This window comes from Acinonyx jubatus, chromosome A3 (assembly GCF_027475565.1).
Source record: "Acinonyx jubatus isolate Ajub_Pintada_27869175 chromosome A3, VMU_Ajub_asm_v1.0, whole genome shotgun sequence".
Lineage (NCBI taxonomy): Eukaryota > Metazoa > Chordata > Mammalia > Carnivora > Felidae > Acinonyx > Acinonyx jubatus.
The window spans coordinates 85,272,920-85,299,850 of NC_069388.1; the positions used below are offsets into that span (position 1 = coordinate 85,272,920).

Genomic DNA, 26,931 nt, shown 5'->3' on the forward strand with positions numbered 1-26,931 from the left:
ACTCTCCTATGCTTACCTGGAACATAAGCCCCTCAAAAGAAGGAGGCTGGGTCTTAGCCTCCTAGAAGATGCAGTAAAGGTTATCTAACAAGTATATCTTCTGTGTTCATGCTTCCCCATTTTCAACATTTTCTTTTTCCTTCCCAATTCTATTAGTTTATCTTGACGGCTGCTTGAAAATGTGAACTATTGTTGGACAACCCATGTTTATGCATAACTTTTTAAAAATATTTTTTATTTATTTTTGAGAGAGTGCAGGCAAAAGAGGGACAGAGAGAGAGAGAGGGACAGAGGATCTGAAGCTGGCTCTGTGGGCTCTGCACTGACAGCAGTGAGCCCGATGTGGGGCTTGAACTCACAAACCTCCAGATTGTGACCTGAGCCGAAGTCAGACACTCAACCAACTGAGCCACCCAGGTACCCCTATGCATAACTTTTTATTTAAAATTCTGGTCACAAAATGTAGGTTCAAACATTCTGGAATTCCCATTTTTTATTTTTGGGTTTGTGTCTCTTGGTCAATGCTTTTGTAAAACCTTTGAGGCTGTGTGTACTGGGGGTCACAACTTATACCTTTGTCTTAGGATTTTCACTTCTTTCTTCAAAATTTGTACTTTTGGAGCGCCTGGGTGGCTCAGTTGGTTCAGCATCCACCTTCGGCTCGGGTCATGATCTCTCGGTTCGTGAGTTTGATCCCCACGTCAGGCTCTGTGCTGACAGCTCAGAGAGTGGAGCCTGCTTTGGATTCTGTGTTTCCCATTCTCTCTGCCCCTCCCCTGCTCATGCTGTGTCTCTCTGTCTTTCTCAAAAATAAGCAAACATTAAAAAAGAAAACTTGTACTTTTAGATGATCTTAACTGCATTGTATACATCTGTGTAAGATAATTTCTAGAAAAAGTCTTTGTTTTATAACTTACTACTTGACTTCCAGTAGATGGCACTAAATCCCTTTGAAATTTATGACACTAATTCCTAGTAGGTGTTACTGGCTAATGGATAATTCCTTCCACCACAGCCAGGGAACAGAAAGGGTCCATTCTTTCATCTAATTCTGTGATTGTTATATAACTTAGTATTTTTGTTCACAGTTTAAGATAAACCTGGTGATGGGCACCTGTTGGGCTCAGTCGGTAGAACATGCATGTCTGGATCGCAGGGTTATAAATTCAAGCCCCACGTTGGGGGTAGAAATTACTTAAGAATAAAATCTTAAAAAAAAAAAAAAACACAACAAACGTGTTGGTATTTAAGTTATTAATTTACTATTTCTGACTCATATTTCAACCTTTTTTCCTTTTTATGTGTGGTTTTCAATCAAGTTGATTCAAGGGGAAGGATCATAGTATTGAAATAAGACTGGGCTAAAGGAGTTGAGGATAAGAGAGAGGATAAAGAAATATGCTGAATATTCATGATAAAATCACAGAGAAAATATAAAAGTATACACAATCCAAATTTAAGATAATGAAGTCAAAGTGTTTTCCTATTGTCAGTTTTGGTACTTTAGTAAAATTGTATTCATTTCATTATGATTTTCAAATTTGTTTTACAAATAATTTGCAGTTAAAAAATACTCATTAAGGGCCGCCTGGGTGACTCAGTTGGTTAAGCGTCTAACTCTTGATTTTGGCACAGGCCATGATCTTCTGGTCCTGAAATCGAACCCCACATAGGGCTCTGTGCTGTCAGCATGCAGCCTGCTTGGAATCCTCTCTCTGTCTCTCTCTCTCTCTCTCTTTCTCTCTCTCTGCCCCTTCCCCACTCATGCTCGTTTAAGTAAACATTTAAAAAATATATAAAATGGCCAGTTAAACTTGAATTTCACATAACAACAAAAATACTTGTAAAAAATGTTATATCTCCATTCTCATTTCTAGTTCTTTGTGCTTTCTTGAAAACCTTTATCTTCACTGTGTTCATTAGCTTTCATCAAGAATAACCTTTTAGATTCAATTAACCATTAAAACCAGAAAATGTTTCCTATGTGTCAGGCATGATTTTCTACATTTATTCTACTTGTTAATTCTATCGAGTTCATTTAATTTTAATGGATTTGTCAAACATTAAAAAAAACACGTTTAAAAAAATTACCATCATGCCTACATGTGCATGTTTTTCGCCCCGCCCCAGCGTTTGAGTGTCAGTGTTCTGTAACTCGCTCTGGAAACCTATTTCTTAACTCTTGTTTTTAGAACAACTACCAACCGAAGCATTGGTAGCATGGCCTCTAGGCGAAACAGACCTAGGTTCAGTCTCCATCTTTGGCAGAATGGATGACAAGGAAAGCCATTTAGCTTCTCTGGGCCTCAGTTTCCTTGTTTGCAAAATGTAGATAATTAACCTAATGGGGTTATTTGGAGGATTAGCTATAATGTAGGTGACACATAGTAAGCTATTATTTTCATGTATTAGCAACAAACTTTAAAAAAGCTTTATGAAATATGTTCAAGCTTACCAATACATTTCTTTTTAAAATGGTGATGTCCATATATTAATGTAACTTGGGTCTCAAGATAGTTTTCATCTCAAAAATCTTGATAGGCTTAGGGAATAATACTTAAATTTCTTAGTCGGGGGGGGGGGGGGAGGCTCCATGCCCAATGTGGGCTTGAACTCACCACCCTGAGGTCAAGAGGCGCATGCTTTACTGACTGAGCCAGCCAGGAGCCCCAGTTCTGTATTTTTATATTGGTACTATAATTTATAGTCTTGAACAGAGGAAGTTTTTTTTGTTTTGTTTTGTTTTGTTAATCTTTTCATCCAGAATTAGAAGGTAAGAAAAGACCCTGAACGAGATTTAGGTCAAAGAACCTCGGGATTCTATGCCACTACGCAGGTACAGTAAGTTTTTGAGCTTTAAAGCCCCCTCGTGTAAGGGAGTGATTATGCCTGCACTTGGGGGTAGGGGTAGGGGGTGCCATTGAAGAGACGCACAGGACTGTATACAGCCGCCCGCGATTCCACTTTATAGGGAGAGAAAAAACGCTGCGCGGCGAGCATTCAACGAAAGCCACGCTTTTCCCTCCTCAATCCCAACAGCCACGTGGCGCCCGAGGGATCTCCGGGCCCACCAGCTTGCAGGCGTCGCTCTCCCTTAAGGGGGATTCGCCGCGGGGCCCACCACTGCCTAGGTCCGGGGAAGCCTGGAACCTCTGGGACCGTGGCCGCCACACGACGGGCTACAGCCCGGAACCCGATTGGGACAGAGCGTCCGGCGACGCGCGGTACCAGCCTTCAACTCTAGGGATACACGGCAAGCCCTCGGAACTTTTCCCCGGGGACAGGTCCCGGCAACAGGTCCGAGGCGGGGCCGGGCTGGGCCAGATAGACCATAGCTCCGCGGCGGCCGGTGAATCAGCGCCGGCGCCCAGGTCAGCCCTCCCCAGCCAGTGCCAGATCTGGGGAGGAGTAGCGGCGCCGCGGATCACAGGCCACTTAGAGCTCGCCGGGACTGGAGAAAGGTGACGTCACCGTAGCTGGGTGGGGGGTGGTGTTCAGCCGGCTTCACCAATGGGAAACAAGCAAAGTGGCTTGCTTTCTGTAGCTCTGAGCCAATACTAACAAAGCAAAAGGGGGTTGTCGGTATAGAACCAATGGAAAACAGGGAAGGAGCACGAGGCGGAGTTGCGAATCCTGTCACCAATTGGAAAGAGGGGGTGGAGCCCGGGCCTTGTCAAGCGCAGCCAACCAGAGAGAGGAGCGGACTCTAGGGGGAGGGGCCATAATGTTTTTCCCCAATCGGACAAGGCCAGGGGCGGGGCATTCTCTAGGGTGCCCAATGAGGAACGCAGCCGAAGCGGGCCTGTCAAGAGAAGGGGCTGGGGGCGGGGGGATGGTGAGTGGGAGATAAACACTCCGCGGCGGTGGCGGCTGCTGCTCTTCTTCGGGTTCTGTCACGGTGTTGGCGGTGCCCAGCTCACCGGCCCTCCTCCCCCTTCCGGCGAGCGCGGTCGCCAAAGAGGCTTTCTCAACCCTGCTCTGCGGGGTCCACAGCAGGGTGCGGGTGTCCGGCGGCGGCGGCGGCGAGCCCGTGGGCAGTGGGGGTTGGTCCCGCGGCTCCGGCCCCCGGTGCAGAATGGCGGCGGCGGTTCGGATGAACATCCAGATGCTGCTAGAGGCGGCCGACTACCTGGAGCGGCGGGAGAGAGGTGCACGGGGATGGGAGGGGTCCGTCCCGAGCCGGGGCCGGGGGCTTTGAGGGGCCCCGCCGCGGGTAGGGGCTCCCAGCCGCTCTGGGGGTGGTTGGAAGCGCGGAGAGCGCGACCGCGAGCGCTCCCAACCCCTCCAGCTCTCCCCACGCGCGGTCCGAAGGGAGGCCACTGCTGCCCCAAAGGCGATGAATGGAGGTGGAAAAGGGGCCGCTGCCCCCCGGGGTCCCGAGCTCCGTCCCCACCCCGAAGCGAATGGGGTGCCCGGGGTCCCCTCGGCCAGGCCCTTGGTTTACCTCACTGGGGCTCGTCCCGACCGGCCCCCGAGTGGGCCTGGCGTCCCGTCCCCCAGCCGGAGGAGCAGCGCCTGCCTTACGCGCCCCCTTCCCCGCCCTCTGGGCTCCTGGTGTTTGCCCTGCACCTTCGCCTGAGGCTGGTCCCACTTAAAGCACACCAACCTGCTGGACTTTGCCAGTGGGAAACCCAGGCACCACGAGCTTAGCGACTTGCCGTGTCTTTCTCAACAATGAGCAGCTGGAATGCTCCTTACACCTGCTCCGAACTGAGGGTATTCACACAATTTTAAAAAACAATCATTGTTCTAAGAATTCCACTTTGCTTCGTTTATTTCTTTCCACGATATTCTTGTATTGAAAAATAAAATTAAAAAGGAAATGCTGTGGAGGGGAGAGAGTATTGAATGTTCTAGGCTCATTCATTAACTGGATCCTTCGGTTTTCTAGAAGCTGAACATGGTTATGCCTCCATGTTACCATACAATAACAAGGACAGAGATGCCTTAAAACGGAGGAACAAATCCAAGAAGAATAACAGCAGTAGCAGGTAATTTGGTAAATATTTCTTTTTCTCTTTTAGATTATACTGCAGATGACACAAACTGCAGAATGGAAGTTGCCTGTTGTGATTATAACTCTGTAAATACATTAAGTAGCAATCATGATTCAGTAAGGCACACATGGTCTTAAGCCATTGGAGGAAGCAGCCCTTCTGTTTGGGTTGCGCGGACTGAAAAGAGTAATGGAAATGTTTTACATTTCTTTATGAACTTTTAAAATTAATTTTGCTTTTCTTCCCTTTTGGAGCAAAAATTTTTGGAAACTTCCAGTGGGATTAGTTAACGGTAACCATATTTTGCCTTCAGAAGTTGCAGATTCAGGGCAAGTTTTCTGTAATTGAAAATGCTGGATATTATCCATTTCTTTTACTTTTCATAGTGAAGATTTTATAAACATATTAAAGTATCTGATTTATCATAGGTGGTAGGATTTCATATTCAACATGTAAATTAAATGCAGTTATTTGTCTGATAATCTGTCAACATCTATTTATAATGGCAAAGAGGAATGGTTGACGTTGAAGCCTGCCTTTTTGGTGATGGAAGAACGAATAATATTAAAATATTAATATGCCACAGTCCTTTTAGGTTAGCCTTATAGTTCTTAAAAATCTGTGAATCTCTCTGGGGAGTATGTGGTTAATGTCCAGTGAAGTCACATTAAAGCCCTGAATATAGTTTTTCTTATTAATGATACTGCCCCCTTTTTTCCTCTCTTTCCCCTTAAAATATGTTAGCTAGGAAATCTTCTAGATCTGTTTAATTACACTTTTCATTCCAGTAAATTAAGTCATTCACATCTTCATCACTGATTTAGAATCCTTATTCCTCTCCCGTTGTCATGAATAACTCCCTGCAAGTAACTATTTGATTAGCCTCTGTGGCATAATACAGACCACTTAAACCTAAAACTTGTTCTTGCTGTTGCTTCTGTCCTTGATTCACCCCATTGTTGGTAAAAACACAGGATGCGAGCAGCACACATGTGCTGAGCTCTTGAATAGGAAGGCACGTGAAGGATGAACCTGGTAATTAACTACCCCTGTGGTTTTTTCTTTCCCTCCCATCTTTCACATTACCTGAAGGTGGTGCCCAGTAGATCTGCGTGTGGGTCCTAAGGGCTTTTAAGAAGAATGTTAATACTGATTTGTATTGTGCAGCGGTATAAAACAATTCAGCTGTCTTGCATTTTGTTACATTATTTTTAAACTTTTGGAAGAACTTTGAAGGCTTTTGGTTTGTTTTTCTTCAAAAATGTAGTCCATTTGTTGCTTTTATGCTTATCCACCGGTAATTTGGGAGGAATTGTCCACACTAATAGTCAAGGTTTAATCCTTAGCACTTTCTTTTTCCCTAAGTTTCACAGGAAAGTTGGAGGAGGTTCAGTGGTGGGGAGAGGAATATGATGTTGTTGAAAGAGAAGGAGGCCGGTCCCAAAAGGTGATTAAGAAAGACAAATAATGATAGTTAAGAATTGCAAGCCAAGAAACAGATTCGTTCTCTTTAATATCCAGCGTTATTATTGAAGAAATAGCTGTAACTTCTGTTTTGGAAAAACTCTTTTCTTTTAATGAGCTTGGTTTGCTTTCCATGGTTATCACATGTTTCCCATATTCTTGACTAATCATGAATTAGTGTAATACCCTCAGTGGTGCAGGGATCTCTGAGAAACCATGATTAAACCTGGAGATGGCACCAAGCAGATGTGAAGCAAGAGCAGGTTGTTTTAAATGTGATCACTTCCTTCATGCCCTGTTTAGAATGACCCTTCCTGAGCAGTGAGACATCTCCCCAGAGAATGCAGTTTGACCCCTTGATTTGAATTCGACTTCTATCCAAGGCCATGTATGGTCAGGATTTTGAACTGAGGTGAGGGCTATGGAGAGATTACTTCTGGTTTACATAACCACTGGATAACAGTGTATTCTTGTTAATTCAGGTTGAAATGCTATGCTCGTTGCTTGTAGAGTTAGGGGGCTACTTTTTTCTAGGACAATTAAAAAAAAAAAAAAGATTTAGCCACATATCCAGCTTCTTGGGAACTGAAAATGCATATCTTAATCCAGTTTCTCTAGTTGCTTGTTTAAAAAACAAAACCAAATGGGGCGCCTGGGTGGCTCAGTTGGTTAAGCGTCCGACTTCAGCTCAGGTCATGATCTCACAGTTTGTGAGTTCAAGCCTCGCATTGGGCTCTGTGCCGACAGCTCAGAGCCTGAAGCCTGCTTTGGATTCTGTGTCTCCCTCTCTCTGTTCCTCCCCCACTTTCTCTCTCTCTCTCTCTCTCTCTCTCTCTCTCTCTCTCTCTCTCTCTCTCAAAAATAAAGATTAAAAAAAACTTTAATAAACAAAACCAAATGAAATTTTGAAATTTTGAATATTGTTTCAGAATCATCCAGAGAACTACTGGAATATAGGGAGGTGGAATCTTTTTCTTTTTTCTTTCCTACTGATTTTTGAAATGAGTTACTAATTATTTAGAATTGAAATCCAGAGTTTTTAAAGGTATATTTTGTTAAATTGGTCAAGCAGGCTTTGGCATTCATGTGAAAGAGGAAGTTCACACCTGCCACCTAGCTCTTTTACGCAACCATGGCCATATAGCTGAGCTGATGTGGAGTCTTTGAACCCAAGGACTTTTTCCTATTCTCATACACTCTGTAGTCTGGCTTAGTTATCTTTTTGTTAGAATATATTTTTAATGGTGACATTTGACCTTTACCAGTGATTTCAGAGTTATCAAACATCTTCAATAATCACATGAAAAATAATCTTGACACAAGGTATCTATGTGTTCTTATAATGCTTTAATTAAAAATGTTTACCCATTAACAGTTGGCAAGCAATCTCTGGACTGAGGATTTTTGAAAGGCTTACTTTTATTAAAGACACTCCGTTCCAGTCACCCAAATGCACTTCAGTATTGCTGTAGCCATTAAATAGAAGTCCCCTTGTAAAAAACATGATGCGTTCAATACTCTTAAGTAATCGAATAAGATCTGTAGTTTCAAAAACTGTTCAAAGTTTGGAAGGAGTTGTACTTCCTATGGAATTTGTTAAAAAGTTTCTCTTGGGGGATTCAGAATTTTTCTTATTTGTATCTTCAAAGAATCCAGAAATTTTTGGTAAGAGTGCCCTGTGTGCTATTTTCTGTAATCAGAGATTCTATTTTCAAATATTCACCCTTCTCTACCACTGTCCTGGGATGGTCCTTGGAAATCCTGACCAGCTGCTGTTATATACTTTAAAAAATCTGTCAGACTTTGAACTTGCTATTCCCTGTTAAAACTAAAATGCCACGTGCTTTAAAGCCAAAGGTTTGCGGTGCAGGCCTGACTCTTGTTAACTATGATATCCTGCTGGCCGTTGCAGGAAGTAAACCTTCAGAAAAATGTAACTGAAGAAGGCAGAGGGAAAACCAGGTGAATCAGTGTAAATCTTTTAAGGCAACTAATTGTGAGGTCCTTTATCTAGAAAACAAATATTCTAAAACTTAAAATGTTGTCGTTATTTTCTTGGTTTTCTTCGTGAATAAAAATTGGTGTCCCAGATCCTTGTGGAAGAGAAGTTTTAGTGCTAGATTGAAAATTTCTCTTCCCAAGGCTGCAAACCCACATGTACACCCTGCTCCCCTTCTCTGGTGTGAATGAACTTGGTGGTGGTTGCCCACCTGATACAAATGAGTGGCTGAGTATTCGTGGAGGTCCTGTTTCTCCGTGATTACTGTGAGAAGTTCTCTGTAGGCCCAGTAAGGTTCTGATTGTGGCCACATAGAATTCATGTTATCTCCTGAACTGGTTAGATTCCAGAGAGTTTCCATTAAGAAAAGTCAAGATTCAGCTCCTTTATAATGCTGGGAGGTTCCTCAAGCTTATGATTAGTTAGGGAGGAGTTGTGTAAGGATAACACTGAAGTGGCCATGTTGACTGGCTTCTCGGGATTTCTGTGTAAACCTGTCCATAAATTCTTAGACCAGACCTTATATTCAAGGTCAGCTATAAACACATTAATAATGGTATTTCACATTCACCACAGCTTTCGTCCAAAGCTCTCTAATCACTTTTACAGTTGCTACCTCATTGATCCATGCATGTTCAGTAGATAATTGACAGTAATTTTTACTCCCATTTTACAGAAGGGTTAACCAAGGACAAGATAGTAAAGAATGTTATTTCTTCTACAGTACTGGTCAGTGACAAAACTGGACTTCAGATTTCACCCTAACTGTTGCTTTAACCAGTCTATGCCATCTTTATGTTGAGCTGAGTTTTAGAAGCCCCTTCCTGAAATCATTTGGTAGCTAGTCATCAGTAGCGTTTGTCGGGTTGTACGTGATCAAATAATTACGTCAGGGAGTAGAAAGGTTGAGGGAAGAGGTACTATTTTTATCCATTTAAAATTGTGTCCTCTTGTCAAACAACTTAGCATGAAGTTTTGGCGTATATACCCCACCTAGGAAAAACTGCAGGACTAGGAGGGGGCTCCACCTCCAATGTTGTAACTGCAGCCTGAAAGCTTCGGTGTTCTATAACCCGAATTCGTATCCCATTGGGCAACTGCTTTCCTCTTTGTACGTAGAGACCCCTGTTATTTCCACCAGGGATTGCACACCTCTTAAGTTTGTCCCTTCTCCTTGAACTCTATTTTAGATATTTACATTTAACCCCTCAGAGGGACTAATTTCTTTAGCAGAGCCCACCGAGTTTTTCTCCCTTTGTCAGTTTTCTCTACTACCAACTTTGGAGAGAAAGAAATTAAAGAATTGTTCTGGTGTTGAAGTAGTCCTTTAAGACAGGAAGAATCTTACTCTTTTCTTCTTGTTCCCTCTTTCAGATCAACTCACAATGAAATGGAGAAGAATAGGTGAGTTGGGGATTTTGCGGGTGGGATAGGGGCCATTTTGATGTATACTCTGTTCGTTGAGACTTGGTTGCTTTTCTTGTCTTTTCCCACAAATAGCACCTGATACGAGAGTTTACTCAGGCCGTCTAAGCAGCACTGCCCATAAATCACTTAGGTAGATGAAGGGCTTGCAGGTTCCAATAGACCACACCCCACCCCTCACTCCTGCAACCTGCTTCTCCTGAGGAGTGCCTTTCCTGGTGACTGTTTCACAGGCCAAAGCATTTTAGGTCATGAGCAGTGTTTCACAAATAGTGTTTTTAAAAAAATTACATGCTACTGAATATAATTGGTAGTTCTGTCTTTAATCATGTACACACCCAGATATATATAAATACACATACATATGTGTGTGTGTATTTACAGTTGTGAATAAAGATTCCAAAATTCAGGCAAATCTATGCATAGCACAAAATGGTGATTCACTAGAGGAGGCCTGCCACCCTCACTGGGATCCATCTGGCTGAGCCTGAGTTGATCTCTCTCACCTGGATTGCCTCTTTGCTATTTGTTTAAATCTTTATTTTCTAAATCAGCTTTGCCCCACCTTCAATAATGTAGCCTACTGGTTCTTGACTCTGGTCGTACATTAGAGTCATTTGCAAAGTTTTTATTTTAATGTTTTTCTAAAAATATTTTTGGGGCGCCTGGGTGGCTCAGTTGGTTAAGCGTCTGCCTTTGTTTCGGATCATGATCTCGCAATTTGTGAGTTCAAGCCCCACAGCATGCTCTTTGCTGTCCATGCAGAGCCCGCTTCAGATTCATTCTCATTCTCTCTTTCTCTCGAATAAATAAATAAATAACTTAGGGACGCCTGGGTGGCTCAGTCATTTAAATGTCCGACGTCAGCTCAGGTCATGATCACACAGTCCATGGGTTCAAGTCCCACATCAGGCTCTGTGCTAACAGCTCAGAGCCTAGAGCCTGCTTTGGATTCTGTGTCTCCCTCTTTCTCTGCCCCTCCCCTGGCACGCTCTGTCTCCGTCAATAATATTTAAAAACTTTTTTTAATTAAAAAATAACTTAAAAATATTTTATGTTAAATACATTATATATGCATTTGTATATTTGGGGAGAAAAATTTTATTTCTGCTGATTTTATAAAATAACTTAGAGAAATTTTCAGACACATGAGAATGAATAATGTAATCAAGTCCTTTGTGTCCATCACTCAACTTGAACAATTACCAACATTTTGTAAATCTTCTATAATCAAAACCACCCCTCTCCATGGAGTATTTTAAAGCAAATCTTTTATCTCTAATAAAGACTTTACCAAAAAAAAGTAACCACTTGCTTTTACCATGCTGGGGGTGGAGGAATTAATGGTAATTCTTTGTAGAGCTTTTAAAAGAAAGAGAGAAACCAATGCCCAGACCTCACCCCTAGCAATTCTGATTTAATTGGTTTGTGTTGAGACTCTGCTCTAGTATTTTTTAAAAGCTCCCCAGGTGATTCTCATATGCTGCCAGGGCTGAGAACCATTGAGCAAGCCTCATTCTGGTCTCTGAGCGCCCATCAATTTGAAATACAGGCTACCCGTTCAGACTGAGTGGCTTTCTCAATGCTCTGCATGAACAAGATGATGATGTGTAATAATGGCTCTGTAAATACATATGGTTATTTCATGCAAACCTTCTATGAAGAGGGGGTCTGACTCTGAAAGTCAGGATCTGAATGACCTGTTTCGTCAGTGAAAGGACAGACCAGACTTACTAGGAAAGAGAATCTTGGAACAGAGTGAACATTTAACATTCTTCCACTGAGGAATTTTGTGTGTGCACATTCACGGGGTTGAGGGGTTGCATGTGCCTCACCGCACATTTGCCTCTCCCCAGCCCTCTTCTTCCCTTTTAATTTCTCTGTGATTATGACTGACTGTTGTAAGTCAGAGCTTCCTTTATGCTTTAGGGATTTACATATCCTGAATTGGGAACTCAAAAGTATCTTTTAAGGTGGAAAAGTAGTCAAATGTGGCTTCTCTTTCTCCTCTTTAGATTTTCTCTCAACTTTATGCCTTTGGGTGAACTGGGGACACTGGGACTCTTTGTGCTGAAAAGTCTTCCAGTTCTCCTCCCCCATTCCCGACCTCTTAGGCATTTATTTTTTTATATTTCCATTAGGCACTTATTTTTATTATTACTAAGATTTTAACCCTTCAGATCAGGGCTCTTACACTTACTACAACTCTATGCCTTTTACCTCTGCAAGAATGTCACACGATGTCAGTCATAAATAAAGGTCATTTGGACCTTTTATTTTAGCAGTTCAAGGATATTTCTTTTTTGCCTACAGTGTCTCAAGAACTTGTGCTCCATACTAGGTACTAAATGAGTTCACGCTGGGGTATTAAATCAGCATGGTCCCCATCCTAGAGAAATGTAGTTTGTCTAACGAGAAAGACACAGAGACCGTTTCAGTGAGTATACTATGTGCTAAGATGGAGGTATGCACAAGAGGCTCTGGAGGCAAAGAATCTAGAAAAATGGAGTGGAAGTCACCACTGGGCAAGCTGCTTTTAATTCAGACTGCTTCTGTATGACCAGGCAACTTTTGCTTGTTGAAGGGTTAGATATCTGGTTTCCATATTGTCCTTTCTGTTCTGGAATTTGGTCTTTTAAAGTCTTGACAATTCCTTCTCTAGTCTAGAGCACATGAACAGAAAAGAAGGAAGTAAAGACTCAAATTTCTTTAACCAAGCATTGGTTGCTGCAGTCCAAGTGAAGAACAAAGTTATCAGGCTCTTCTCCCCTTATTAGTGTAGATGCTTAAGAATCTTCCGATTTTGAAGTCAGTTGAATAGTTGCTCTTGTAGTCTCCCTGGTTTTAGTGGTTGATTCCTGTAAAAGAATCCTACCTAGCTTCATGCGTGTACACTTTAGCCATTCTTTACCTTAAAACATCACATAAAAAAATTGACCTGTCCCTCAAAACCTTAGGAAAAGAACTTCTAACGATGGGAATTATTTTTCTCTTTGATTGATATTGCAAAGTTGATTATACTTGGGTTAGATTTTTAAACAGAAACCTTTTCTGTGACACTTCAGAGATTCTGAATAATTATATTTGGTGTTCCTTTGGACTCTACTATGAGAATATTAGACTCAGCACCACGATATTGATAACCTTTGCATTGGTGAGAAGATAAAAGCCTTCTAGAATGGTGGAGGTGGGGGTATTTTCCATTCACTAGATTAGAAGATGTTAGAAGAAGCTGTGTACTAGGTGCTGGGAACACAGAACTGACTGAAGACGAAACCCCTGGGGCAGAGGGTTCAGTAATATCACTATAGATATGAATGCCTGTCCCTTAGCCTGTGTTTCTCTTAACTGTAACGAATTTTGTGGCTCTAGCCTCTTAAGGAAACACCCTTAAGTGAGTGTGTCGTGTTTTTCTTTGTAAAACTAATCTTCTAGAAAATTTTGAGAAATATAGGAAGTCTTTCTTTCTTTTTAATTTTTTTTTCTTTTTTCTTTTCAACGTTTTTTTTTTTTTATTTATTTTTGGGACAGAGAGAGACAGAGCATGAACGGGGAAGGGGCAGAGAGAGAGGGAGACATAGAATCGGAAGCAGGCTCTAGGCTCTGAGCCATCAGCCCAGAGCCTGACGCGGGGCTCAAACTCACGGACCGCGAGATCGTGACCTGGCTGAAGTCGGACGCTTAACCGACTGCGCCACCCAGGTGCCCCTAGGAAGTCTTTCTAAAAACAATTTATATCATCCATAATTCTATCAGCCAGAGGAAACCAGTGAACTTTGAAGTGTATCTCAACAGTTGTTTTGGAAGATATAAAAATCACCTGTAATAGATCTTGGGACAGTTGACGGCTGCTGACACTCCTGCTAAGTTCCATATCCATCTAGACTTTTGTGTATACTTTTTTTCATCAACATGGGATCATATAGTAAATATTTTGTATCTTCTTTTCAAGCTACATTATGAATATTTTCCAGTGTCCTTAAGTCTCCTTTTCTAACATTACTTTTAGCAAAGGCCAGTATTTACCTCAGACGGATGTGCCATAACTCGTATAACCAATCCCCTGTTTATGTTCTTCCCAGTATTTTGCTAATATAAAAAGCACTTCCTTAAACCACCTTGTAGATAAATCTCTGTCCAATATCATAATTATTTCCTTCGGGTAAATTTATAGTTGTGAAATTAACAATAATATACATTGTTCTAATTTTTAGTGTTGACAGCTGGATTGTCCACCAGGCAAGTTATAGGCTGTATCTTCTGTATACTTTCACAAGGTGATACTCTAATTTAAGACCCTTATGAATTTGGTAAATAAAAAACAAAGACAACTTGTTTTAGTTTGCATTTCTTACATTATTAGTATAGTCAAATAATTTTCGTGTGTGTGTATCACCTGTTAAATAACATTTGCCCAATTTTCTACTCTGACGTTTCTTTTTCCTTCTTATGAAGAGATTATATAATATAAAGGATATATATGAAAGAGATTGCCCCTTTGCATATCACATAATTTTCTAATTTATCATTTCCCTTAACAGAATATTTTCTCACTGTTTTCTCTCACTGTTTGAAGTTGCTGCCTCTGTTGCATATTAAATTCTTGTTTACTGCTGAGTCTGTTTCTAGACGACTACTTCTGTTCCACTGGCCATCTGCTCTTCCTGTGCCAGTGTCCATTGTTTTAGTCACTGAGGTTTTGCCATGCACTTCAAGATCTGGTAAAGCAAATCCCTACTCTTCCCTCCTCCTTTTTTAATTTTACCATGATCTTAGCTATTTTCACTAGTTTGTTTTGTTTTTTTTTTTTCCCTGATGAATTTTATAGTCCATCCATCTCCCCATCCCTCAAATTCTTTGGGGATTTTCAAAATAAAAAATTTAATAATTTCAATATAAATTAACTTTAAAAGTTCACGTCCACATATTAGCTCTTTCCATCCAGGATGTGATGTGTGTCTTCATTTAGATCCGTTTTCTGTCTCTAATGTTTTATGGTGTTTCCCCATAGATCTTGCATATTTCTTTTTTTTTCTTTAATTTTTTTAATGTTTATTTATTTTTGAGGAAGAGAGACAGCATGAGCAGGGGAGGGGCAGAGAGAGTGAGGGAGACACAGAATCTGAAGCAGGCTCAGGCTCTGAGCTTATCCGCACAGAGCTCAACATGGGGCTCGAACCCACAAACTGTGAGATCGTGACCTGAGCCCAAGTCGGACACTTAACCGACTGAGCCACCCAGGCGCCCCTTGCATATTTCTTGTAAAAGGTATTACTGCATTTATGTTTTTTAACTTCTATTTATTTATTTTGAGAGAGCGAGCCTGTGTGTGAGTGGGGGAGGGGCAGAGAGGGAGAGGGGAGAGAATCCCAAGCAGGCTCCACACTCTCAGCAAAGAACCCAATATGGGGCTCGATCTCACAAACCACGAGGTCATCATCTGAGCCAAAATCCAGAGTCAGATGCTTAACAGACTGAGCCACCCTGAAGCCCCTACATATTTTTAGATCACTACTGGATTCCCAATGTAATTGCTAATTAATTCTTGTTGGAATATAGGAAATCTTTGAATCTTTTGTTGTTATTATATGGCTTTGTTGATGATAATTGTATTTCCTTCTCTTAGCTGGGAATTCCTCTAGTCTGAATGCCTTTCAGTAGCATTTCAGCAAATGGAAACTGAGGGAATGTATATAAGCTGCAGCCAGTGGGTCAGGAGTCAGGTGCTAGAATGGACTCCCCCCTCCCCCCACCCAAAGAAGGCTCTGGTATCTTCTTTAATAATAGACACTCATTTTTCTGGAATGGTACGTATGCAGGCCTTGCTGGAATTAGGCAGCTGGTCTAGAGAGATTACCTCTGCTAGAGTCTTCTGAGCCCATGACAAAAGATTTTTGTGTGTGCTCTGTGGGGAGGACTCAGCAGCCTGATCTAAGCTATTATTTTCATTTGGTCTAACAGTATTTCAGTGGCATCTGGTCTGGCATGAGAAACCATTGCAATCAGGTCTCTTCTGGCAGGATATTGTAATTGATTGCAGATCCCTATAGTTATTTCTTTTGGGTTTTGGCTTTGCAAATGGCCAAGCTCCTTATATCAGAAGAGGGTAGGGGCGTAGCTTTTGCATCGGCTCCAAAGTTGTGGTAGGCATTGCACCATTCTTACTGCTTCTGAACTTTCTTGACCACGTTCAGATTGCACTCTAGGGTGTTGTAACAAATCCACATTGCTTTGTTGCCACATGGGGCTAAGGGCATGGCCCGGTTATTACAAAGAAGGGATGTAGTTATCAGTGTACAAATCTGGTCTGTGTTGATGGTGTGGAGGAGCCCCCAGATTTGTACCACTAGAATCTTTCTTTCTTGGACTATACCTCTTGAATAGATGGCATCTGCCCTTGGAAGAACTTGGGAGAAGAGACTTATGCTGATTATTCAGTGCCTACTGGAGTACTGGGAGTATTCACTGACCTTTTTGTCATAGTCATTAATAGTCAAAGGGTGAGAGAGCTGTAGCAAGTAGTGACTATAATATGTACTTGGATGTTTTTAAAATTGGGCTCCAGAAAGGAAATATTAATGAATATACTTATGTATTTCATACTTTTAGTAGAGAAATGATTTTATAGCTTTAAAATGTAACCGCCATGCTCCCATATAGCTATAGCACATATAACTACCTTTGTGTTTTTAACAAGGATTACTTTCACAATTATGAGAAAACTTCAAAACCTTCTAAGGTTCCAGTTAAGTTGGTAATAATGACGCTTTGGGCAATTATTTATAAAGGAATCAGTTTAGGGAAAGAAGGCGAATACTTTTTTACCTTAAAGCATGACCTGTGGTCTTCACGTGGACTTTTTGTTTAACCTGGCGAGGTTCTTTCTCAACCCCAAACCTGGAGAAAGTTAGTATCTCTTGTGACATAGAATCACTTTTAGGGTCTAATTTTTGACCCCTTAAGATTATTTGTTTCTTCTTACTCTATACTAAACCTGTTTTTCTCACTATATAGCTTATATGTACCATCTCTGAAATTTTTATTCAACCCCCAATTATCCTGTAGGATTTATGAAGCTATTTAATTGGCTGGATCTGTACCTACACAAAGATAGGAAATAAGATGGTGACATTTCAGCGTTAAATAGGCTATTGTTTATCGTTTGGTGTATTTTTTCTTCTTCTTCGGTTAAGAATCTGAAGCCCAGGGGCGCTTGGGTGGCTCAGTCACAGTTAAGCATCCAACTCTTGATTTCAGCGCAGGTCATGATCTCACAGTTCATGAGTTCGAGCCCCACGTCGGGCTCCATGCTGATGGTGCAGAGCCTGCTTAAGATTCTGTCTCCCTTGCTCTCTGCCCCTCTCCTGCTTGTATGCCTGCATGCTCTCTCTCTCAAAATAAATTAACCTTAAAAAAAAAATCCAGTCCAATTTTGATGAAAAGTAGTCCTCAGTGAGGTCCAGTGTATTGTGTTTAAGTGGGGTTTTCTCAAAGAGAAGGGGCATGAATTGCCTAAGATACCAGTTTCTACTCTTGGATCAGCACCTGCAGATGCATTGTTATTTCTAGGCTCCAGTGGGTTAACAGGAGATAAAGTCTTGGTCTTTTCCATTATTTGATAATGAAAGAATAGTCCGATACATAGGAGGACTGCAGTGTATGAATGAGTGAAGAAATGAAGGTGATCAATTTGGAAAGGGGAAGACAGGTGATGATAGTCTATGAAAGCTTGACAACCTTTGCGAAGAAGTTAAGTCAAACAAGATATGGGTGAAGGCAAAGAATAGGTTTGGTAGAGGGCCAAGAGGACCCTGTTCTAGAACTTTCAGTGGGAGCTGCTATTTGTCATGGTCTGAAGGTAGCTCAGATCAATAATTCTGCAATAATATGTTTACATGTTTGATCCCCAACTAAATTTTAAGAAGCTTCAAAGGCCAGGACTTGGTCTAACTCGACATCATATCCCAGCACCAAGTAGCAGTGCATAGTAATCCTTTGGAAACGCTGGTGGAGTAAATGAATGAGAGAGCCAGGTGCGTGTCTCTAGATTTCCACCTATGAACTTATTTACTTATCTACCCTTTTCACTGGCTGCCTAGCCGTACACTCTGCTCTGACCTAAGTCATCTTTGTTTTCTGCGCTTTACTGTGAAAGGAGAGTGTTCAGTTATACCTTCAGTTAAAAAAAAAAAGTAATCTCTGATAACCGTGCCTCCCTCACAACACAGACATGTGCCTGATTTGATACCATTCCCAATCGTGATCACATTCAAGTCAGGAAGGACTTTTGGGATAACAGCAAATTTAGGAGCACTGTCTGCAGATAGCACAGTCCACCTATAGTCTTAGTCTTTTCTCATTTATTCCCCAGTTTACAAATCTGCTGGCCTGAGAGGGAGAGAGACCCGGATAGAATTGAGGAAGCTGAAGTCTGGAGGCAGAAATAAAAAGAGCTGCATTCAGAGCTAAGGGCACGCCACCTAGCCCAGATGCCCTCTGTCTGTGCCAAAGCTCCAGTAGGAGGTAGTGCCTCTTCGTTAATGACTTCCTTTCACTTGGATATTTAGTTTCCCATAAGTCATGGCCGAACAGAGTTAAGGAAAACTGACAACAGAAATTGTGGTATCCAAATATATTTTATTTATTTATTTAAAAAAATTTTTTTAACGTTTATTCATTTTTTGATAGAGGCAGAGCGTGAGTGGGGGAGGGGCAGAGGGAGAGGGAGACACGGAATCTGAAGCAGGCTCCAGGCTCTGAACTGACAGCACAGAACCCGATGCGGGGCTCGAACTCACCGACTGTGAGATCATGACCTGAGCTGAAGTCGGACGTTTAACCGACTGAGCCACCCAGGCGCCCCGACCAAATATATTTTGTATTTAAATCTTTAATATACTTGGAATGGATTTTGATGTTAATCTCCCCACTCTCCTATTTTCTGAATAATCCATTCTTTTCCCAAGGACCTGCAGTGTTCTCTCTGTTATAGGTTCAATTCATACCTATTCTTAGGTTTATTTCTGGGAATTTTTTACTCTGTGCACTTGATTTGTATATCTATTCCTGTTTTAGTGTATACTGTTTTTTTTTTTTTAAATTATTGAAACTTTATAATACAGTTTAAGATCTGGTACAGCACATTCCTCCTCATTCTTCTTTTTTTTTTCAAAAAGTTGGTAATCCCTCACACATTTATTCTTCTAGATAAAGTTTAATTTCCCAGCATTAAGAACACTGTTGGGATTTTTTTTTCTTGGAATTATGTTAAATTTGTGGACAAACTGGGTAACATTGACATTTTTACTTTTAGGTTTCATATCTGGAAATGTGCTTTTTTCCATTTAGATTTTCTTAGATCTCTCAGCAAAGTTTCATGGTTTCCTTCCTAGACCTCCTTCTGAAGCTGTTTTTTTTTTTTAATTTTTTTTTCAACGTTTATTTATTTTTGGGACAGAGAGAGACAGAGCATGAACGGGCGAGGGGCAGAGAGAGAGGGAGACACAGAATCGGAAACAGGCTCCAGGCTCTGAGCCATCAGCCCAGAGCCCGACGCGGGGCTCGAACTCATGGACCACAAGATCGTGACCTGGCTGAAGTCGGACGCTTAACCGACTGCGCCACCCAGGCGCCCCCTGAAGCTGTTTTAAGTTTATTCCTAAATATGCTATCCCTTCTTCTTGCTATTGTATGGGAGATATTTTAGGTTCTTTGAATGTAGATAGCACATTCAGAGATGTGCTTGCATTTCCAAGGTCAGTATTTGCCCCTGTATTTTCCTTTGGCTGTTGCGGTGCTGCTGTAGCTGGGAGAGGAGTGGGTACGCTTCAGACACTTCCCTCCCAACCTTTGGGTCCCTTCTTTCCAGGCCTCTACATGATGTGTGGCCATGAAAGAGTCTTTCCTTTCACATGAATTAGCCTTATAAGATCCTTGCTTATTTTTATTTTTATTCCAGCATAGTTAACATACAGTGTTATATTAGTTTCAGGTGTGTAATATAGTGATTCAACAATTCTTTACTCAGTGCTCATCATAAGTGCCCTCTTTAACCCCCTTCACCTGTTTCACCCATCCCCCAATCCACCTCTCCTCTGGTAACCACAGCTTTGTTTCTAGAGTTCAGAGCCTGGTTCTTGGTTTGTCTCTTCTTCTTCTTCTTTTTGTTTTTTTTTTCTTCACGCGTTTGTTTTGTTTCAAATTCCACATGTGAATGAGATCATATGGTATTTGTCTTTCTCTGACTTATTTCACTTAGCATAATACTCTCTAGCCCCATCTGTGTCATCGAAAATGACAAGATTTCATTCTTTTCTATGGCTGAATAATACTGTGTATGTGTGTGTATATATATACACACACCACGTTTTCTTTATCCATTCATCTGTTGATGGCCACTTGGGCTGCTTCTATCATTTGGCTATTGTAAATAATGCTGCTGTAAACATAGGGATGTGTCCATCCCTTTGAATTCGTGTTTATTTTGGGGGTAAATATCCAGTAGTGCGACTACTGGACCATAGGGCAGTTCTATTTTTAACTTTTTGAGGAAGCTCCATACTGTTTTCCACAGTGGCTGCACCAGATTGCATTCCACCAACAGTGTAATAGGGTTTCTTTTTCTCCACACCCTTGTCAACACTTGTTTCTGTTTATTTTAGCTATTCTGACAGGTGTGAGGTGACCTCTCCTTGTGGTTTTGATTTGCATTTCCCTGATGATGAGTGATGTTGAGCATCTTTTCATATGTCTGTCAGCCATCTGTATGTCTTCTTTGGAGAAATGTCCATGTCTTCTGCCCACTTTTAATTGGATTATCTATTTTTGGCGTGTTGTATCAGTTCTTTATGTATTTTGGATACTAAGCCTTTATCAGATATGGTATTTGTAAATATCTTCCATTTTTCTGTAGGTTGCCTTTAAGATTTGTTGATGGTTTCCTTCTCTGTCCTTGCTGATTTTTTAAATGTAAAAAATAGTACCTTTAGCATAAGCAAGCTCTGTATTTCCATAGAAAATAGGTTAACATTTTCCATTAAATTTCTTTAATGACAAAAGATAGCTTTTCTTTAAGGAAGAATTGGATTTTACCAGATAGCCTCTATCTACCTAGTGAGACACTTCGAGTTAACTATAGATTTTAAAAGGAATTATAGTGCTATAAGTATCTGTTTGTTCCTGGTAATTATCAGTCTACAGAGGAAGCTAGGATTGAAAGAATAACTGCTACCAGCTAGAGAGCACTCCTGTCAGACCCTGGCCAGGGGCTTCCGTACCTTGTCTCCATTAATACACTGGCCCTCTCAGGTGTGGCCATCCTCTATCTGCTGCTGAGGAAAGTTGTTATCTGCTGAAGGTCACACAGGGAGTGAGTGAAAAAGCCGGGATCCTAAACCCTTACTCTTACATATGACACTAACACTCGGTTGTGTAGTGACTGACCTATTCAGAATACTAAAATAACTAAAAACAAAAAGGGAAATTGAGATCCTTTTCAAAACCTTACTGAAGAAAAGCTATAATTTGATCTAACTTAGTTATCCCTAGTTATAGGGCACACTTGATTCTGAGCTTTAGTGATTATAGCTCAGATCAAAGATTGGCCTCTTTATGCTACCATAGACCAAAGGTATATCAGTCCATTCAGAGTAATTAAAGCGATATTTCTGAAGAGTCAGCACGTGAAGTTTGTCAAAGTTCGTGACCTAGGTACAAAGCAGTTGGATCAACTTAAACAGAAGAGGCAGCTGGGAGCAGGAGGGAGCCAGGACCTGGCACAGCCCTCTTGTGCTGAGGTGGGAGGCTGGTAGGCAGCTCTTGGCAACAGGAGGAGGACTGGCTGAAGAAGATGGGATGAGAGAAGGTCTAAGTAGGGATCAGACAGGAGTATCGAGTGGCTTCCTGTTAAGTCCATGTGGCAGAACCTCTACTGGTTCCCCAAAGGGGAGTTAGACCAGGTCCAGAGCAGGACATTAAGCCCCTCCTGGAGGACCAGAGTCCCGGGCAGGGGAACAGTCAGGATTGGGAGGAGAGCTGAGACGGGTGTTTGTGTTACTTGCTTTGGATCTCGTGCTTCATGGGTACGGTTAGACTTGGCTGAGGGATTCCAGATCCCAGGGTGCGCACGTGTGTCTCAGGGTCAAGGAGCCGCAGAGGGGCTATTTGCTTGCTTATCTGGTTCAGGAATTGATTTTCACGACTATGTGATAGAATTCAGACCGCCCCCGTAGACCTCACCCCTTCCCTGCATTGGCCTAGGTTCCAGCCTGTGGATGTCTGCAGGCAGGTGGCAGGTGGGCAGGGCAGCCATCAGGCTGGAGCAGTGAGGCGGCGCCGGAGGAGGCCAAGGCAGGCACTGCCAAAGACAGAAGTTGGCTCTGGATCGGGACAAAAATCCAGAAAAGGCTCTGGTCTTATTTTCATAGAACCAGGCCAGAGAACACTGAATGAACATGTATTACCCTTAGCTTGAATTATCAGATGGCTTATTTCTAGTTTCACAACTGGAAGTGTTCTTTGGAAAACCCACATTTGGGTAGTGAAAATTACACTTCCTGGGCCAGACTCCTTGTGTAACTAGAAATGACGATGCATGGAAAGATGACTTTATTATTTTATTTTTATCAGTAGACAAACTTCCTAAAAAATTTACATACTCATATTTGTAGATAAACCCACATCATAAAATGACTAATAGGACCCTGTTCTGAATCATGAAGTCTTTGCAGATAACAAGCAAGCTGAAAAATGTCTAAATCTAATTTTAATTTTTAAACTTTTTTCCTAACTTGACAATTAGTCTATAAACTTTGGGAGAAATAAGTTGGGTAATTGTGTAAGTGACTAGTTCTACTTTCTCATGGTGTTTCTAATATGATCTGTTTTCATGGCTCTTTTTGAGGAAGATCTCACTCAAGGTGAACACGGACATTTTGCACACAGGTTCTGCTTTTTTCCCCTCATGTAGTAGAGGGAGGAGCAAACCTCTCATGTGAGTCTTTGCTTGTGGCCATTCCACATGGACAGGTTTTTAGGGCAAGTGGAAGTCTTCTAAAGTAGTCAGGCATTTTTTGTCCCATTAAATCTTCTAGCTCAGGAGTGAAGGCTGTACTCCAGTTTGTTTAGGCTGAGCGGGCCCTTGGAGCATCTAGGACAGCTCCTTCGAGAGCTAAACAAGGAAGGAGGCTTGGAAGCAGATGAGGCTGGGGGCAGAAAAGGATGTCTGGTGCATCACTCGTTAGATCTACCTGGGGGGAACATCCTGAAGTCTTGATGAGAAGGGTGAGAATTGCCTTCCTTGGTCATTTTCATGCGTATTGAGCTCTTAGAGCTTTCTGAAGCAGTTTTCTTCTTTTAGTCTGCATTCCCAACTTTCACTAATAGGTTCAAAAATGTTAAGGCGGGGAGGGGGAGGGCAAATTAAGCTTTAAGATTGTCTCCCAGTTCCACTGGAGGGTAGCCTCGCAGGCTCCCAAGAGCCCTGGTCCAAGTGGTCGTGTATGGACAGTGGGCATGTATTTAAAACCCCAGGAGCCTAAGCACTGTTGGTGGTGCAGGTGTAGAGACAGACCCTGTCCTCTAGGAGCTTACAGCCTAGTTGAATAGGTGACATGAGCCATTCAGCAAACATTTATTAAGCAGGTAGGAGGGGGAGGCCCTGTGGTAACTCAGCAATGATTAAGTGGAAGTCCAACACTCTAAGGAGTTTCTAATAAATGGTTAAGTACCAAATACCAAACAATTCAGGCAGAACAGTGAACTTCCTGATGAGTAGTATAAACAAGTGCTCAGAAAGCGGAGGAATCAACTGTGGGTTGGAATGGCCTGTGAAGGCTTTAAGGACCCAGTAGGCTGAAGCAGAAGCTCTGAATTTTGGCCGTTTCTCCCATTCTTGGGATCTGCTAGGTTCTAAAAGCGCAAAGAAGGGTTTCAATGAAGTGTTAATTTCTAAAACTGGAGGGACTCTTGTGCTCCTGGCCAGCTTGCAGTAAAGGTTCTCTCTGGTGGCTTACTGCGGTTCCTGCTTCATGTGGCCTTGCTTTCTCCCCTCTGTCCCGCTGCACCATTTCGCCCACTCCAAGACCTGTGTGTGGTTGTCTCTAGCCGTTCTGTGTGCCTGTTAGTGTAGCAATGCCAGTGATGTGCATTTTCCTTATCTAAGAAAAAAAAAAAAAAAAACTTTTTGAATAGCAGTTTACATAGTTGAAAAACCAGAAAATATATTCAGGAAAAATCCACTCCCTTGTCCCTACCTATTCCCTGACTTCTCTGTCCCTGCCACTAAGTTTCTTATTGATCACTCCAGACTTTATGTTCACATAAGAGAACAAAAATATATTTTTCTTCCATTTTACCAATATACAGATGGCATATTGGATGCATGGTTTGATATCGTTCTTTTCCCAATATATCTGAGAGTTCTTTCCTCATAGTAAATAGAAAACCTTCTGCTGCTTTTCATAGCTACATCATATCCCACTGTCTAGACCTACCATAATTTAACCAGCTCCCTATTGATGGCGAGTTGGGTTGTTTTGTTCTTTGCATAAAGCAAGCTGTGGTGAATAACCATATGTGTCATTCACATGTATAAATACTCCATATAGCAGTGCTAGAGTTCTAGTGATCCTGAGTGGGAAAAGAGGAAATATGGGTTGAAAGGATTCTCACCTTGGCGTGTTCTGTCAGGTCACATCATAACCCAGAAAACTGGAACTAACCTGGTAAATGTGCCTCATAAAAGTAGACAGGAGTCCCTGCCCTAACACTTGTACTATAGAGACATTTTACAAAACCCGAGTTTTTGCTTCTTTGTGGCTTTCACCAGAGTTATCCAATTTCCAAACATGTTTGGCCAGAGATTTTTGGTGGCATTTGCCATTACTGGGTCTGGGCAACCTCATACTCTTTAAAAAAAAATTTTTTTTCTGTTTATTTTGCGAGAGAGAGAGAGGAGGGGGAGAGGGAGGCAGGCAGAGCAGGAAAGGGGGACACAGAATCTGAAGCCGGTTCCAGGCTCTGAGCTGTTAGCACAGAGCCTGATGCGGGGCTTGAACTCACAAGCCACGCGATCATGACCTGAACCAAAGTTGGACGCTCAATCTTAGTGCTACCGTGACCTTGTTTTCATAGGCGGGCCCATCTTCGCTTGTGCCTGGAGAAGTTGAAGGGGCTAGTGCCGCTTGGACCTGAATCGAACCGACACACTACGTTGAGTTTATTGACAAAAGCCAAATTGCACATAAAGGTAGGTATATCCTTGGGATTCCTTTCAGCTTAACCTTCAGTAAAGGTTTGCCTGTTGATGCAGGATAGCAAACGTGTATCTCTAGGACAGTCCTTTCCCCTGAACTCCTCCACCTTGCCTCTTAGATGAATCCCAGGCATCCCAAACCCAACATGTCCAAGACCCCAACTGTTTCTCACTCCTATGTAGCAGAAATTAAATGGCCCATCCAGTTGTCCATTTGATTAAGCCAGGGTCACCCTTGCTAGCTCTTGCTGTGTAGCCACGGTGTCTAAGTCACCTCTAAGACCTAAACATTTCATGGGCTCGTTTACTTCCATTTCACCCTGCCATCATCTACTGTGGTAAACTCCAGAGAAGCTTCCCTCTATCCCTCTGGCCACTGCTGAGCTAAGTTCCATGTTTCCCAAGAAGAATCCTTCGAAAGATCAAATCAACATGTCCCCCTTTTTCAGATTCTTCAGTGGCTCAGGACATACTCTGCAGCAGGCCCGCCCCAGGCTGTCCGACCTGGTCCTTACCTGCCTGTACAGCATCTTGTGCCATAGGCCTTTTCAGCCCTTTGAACTTGTGCTGTCCTACACAGGGCCTTTGTATGTGCTGTTCCCTCTGCTTGCTAGGCTTTCCCCTCCCTTCTTCACCCAGTTCACTTCTTGTCATCCTTCAGACCTTAACATAGGTATCACTAGCTCAGGGAAACCTCTCCTGCCCTGCTTACAGGCTTCCTGCCCCAGATGGACCTATCGTTGGAGAGCGTACTCTCTCAGCGCTGGTCACAGCTGACATCTGATTTGTAGGACACTTTGGTGGTGGTCTCTGTTGTTAGAGGGAGGGGACCAGGTCTTTATGCTCACCTGCCAGAGGGTCTGAAACAGAGTCCTTGCTTGGTAGTAGCTTGAATAGGGGAGGGGAGGGGTATTCAAACTCCTGAGAGCCACAGCCAAACTCACTGTTTAGCATGTTTTTGTAATCCTTTAGTCACTATTGGACAAATGTCACTTTAGTTGTGGTTAGAGGCCTGTATACATGACAATTCTGGGGGGTGGGGGGGGAAGAACCTCTATTCAGAGCAAAATAACTACAGTTAAACAGACTTGTAAAAACAAGTGGTCTACAGAAACGTGTTTAAGCTCTTATGTTGGACCGTTTGGAATCAGGACTTCAAAAGGGACCGTTTGGTAGCAGGAAACAAACAGAAGTTAATTGGGATTTGGCACGACTCAAAGTGTTTCTCTAATCGGAATGTGTAGCTGAATACCCGTACTTGTAAATGGCAGCGCCTCACGGCTGCCGCTGCACGCAGCGCCCCAGCTCAGAGAGGCGGTCAGGGCATCCCCCCAGCCAAGGGGGGGGGCTGCCGGCCGTGCCCATCCCCAGGGCCCCGACAGTGCAGGTACCCGCGGCTGAGTCAATACGGAAGAGGTTAGACGAAGGCAGGAGTCGCTGGCCAGTTTCCTGCCCTGTGAGAAGCTAGATAAGTGACCCCAAATGGCTTTGGGGAAAGGCTGACACACAGCTCAGTGCGAGAGGGGAAGATGCAGAGTCATTGCCAATTTTGAAATCTGCCCATGAGCTCCAACAGCTACCCCTTTGGCTTGCAGAAACTTGAAGATTGTGACAGAAAAGCCATTCACCAAATAGACCAGCTTCAGCGAGAACAGCGACACCTGAAGCGGCAGCTGGAGAAGCTGGGCATCGAGAGGATACGGATGGACAGCATCGGCTCCACTGTCTCCTCTGAGCGCTCAGACTCCGACAGGGGTGAGCCCCCCACCCTGCGTGTCCCCCAACCCGGCCCA

At 42.5% G+C, this 26,931-nt stretch overlaps 1 protein-coding gene across 2 annotated transcripts in view; it reads left to right on the forward strand.

Moving 5' to 3' along the window:
• Positions 1-3,802: 3,802 nt before the first annotated feature.
• Positions 3,803-26,931, forward strand: part of MXD1 (MAX dimerization protein 1) — a 28,019-nt gene continuing 4,890 nt past the window's right edge. The window contains exons 1-5 of one of the 2 annotated variants that reach the window (XM_027072276.2): positions 3,803-4,148; positions 4,892-4,991; positions 9,835-9,864; positions 25,018-25,132; positions 26,734-26,893. In XM_027072276.2, coding sequence (XP_026928077.1) covers positions 4,076-4,148; positions 4,892-4,991; positions 9,835-9,864; positions 25,018-25,132; positions 26,734-26,893 — 478 coding nt within the window. In that variant the 5' untranslated portion in view covers positions 3,803-4,075. The remainder of the gene's footprint in view (positions 4,149-4,891; positions 4,992-9,834; positions 9,865-25,017; positions 25,133-26,733; positions 26,894-26,931) is intronic. The other variant, XM_027072275.2, reaches the window with a different exon arrangement.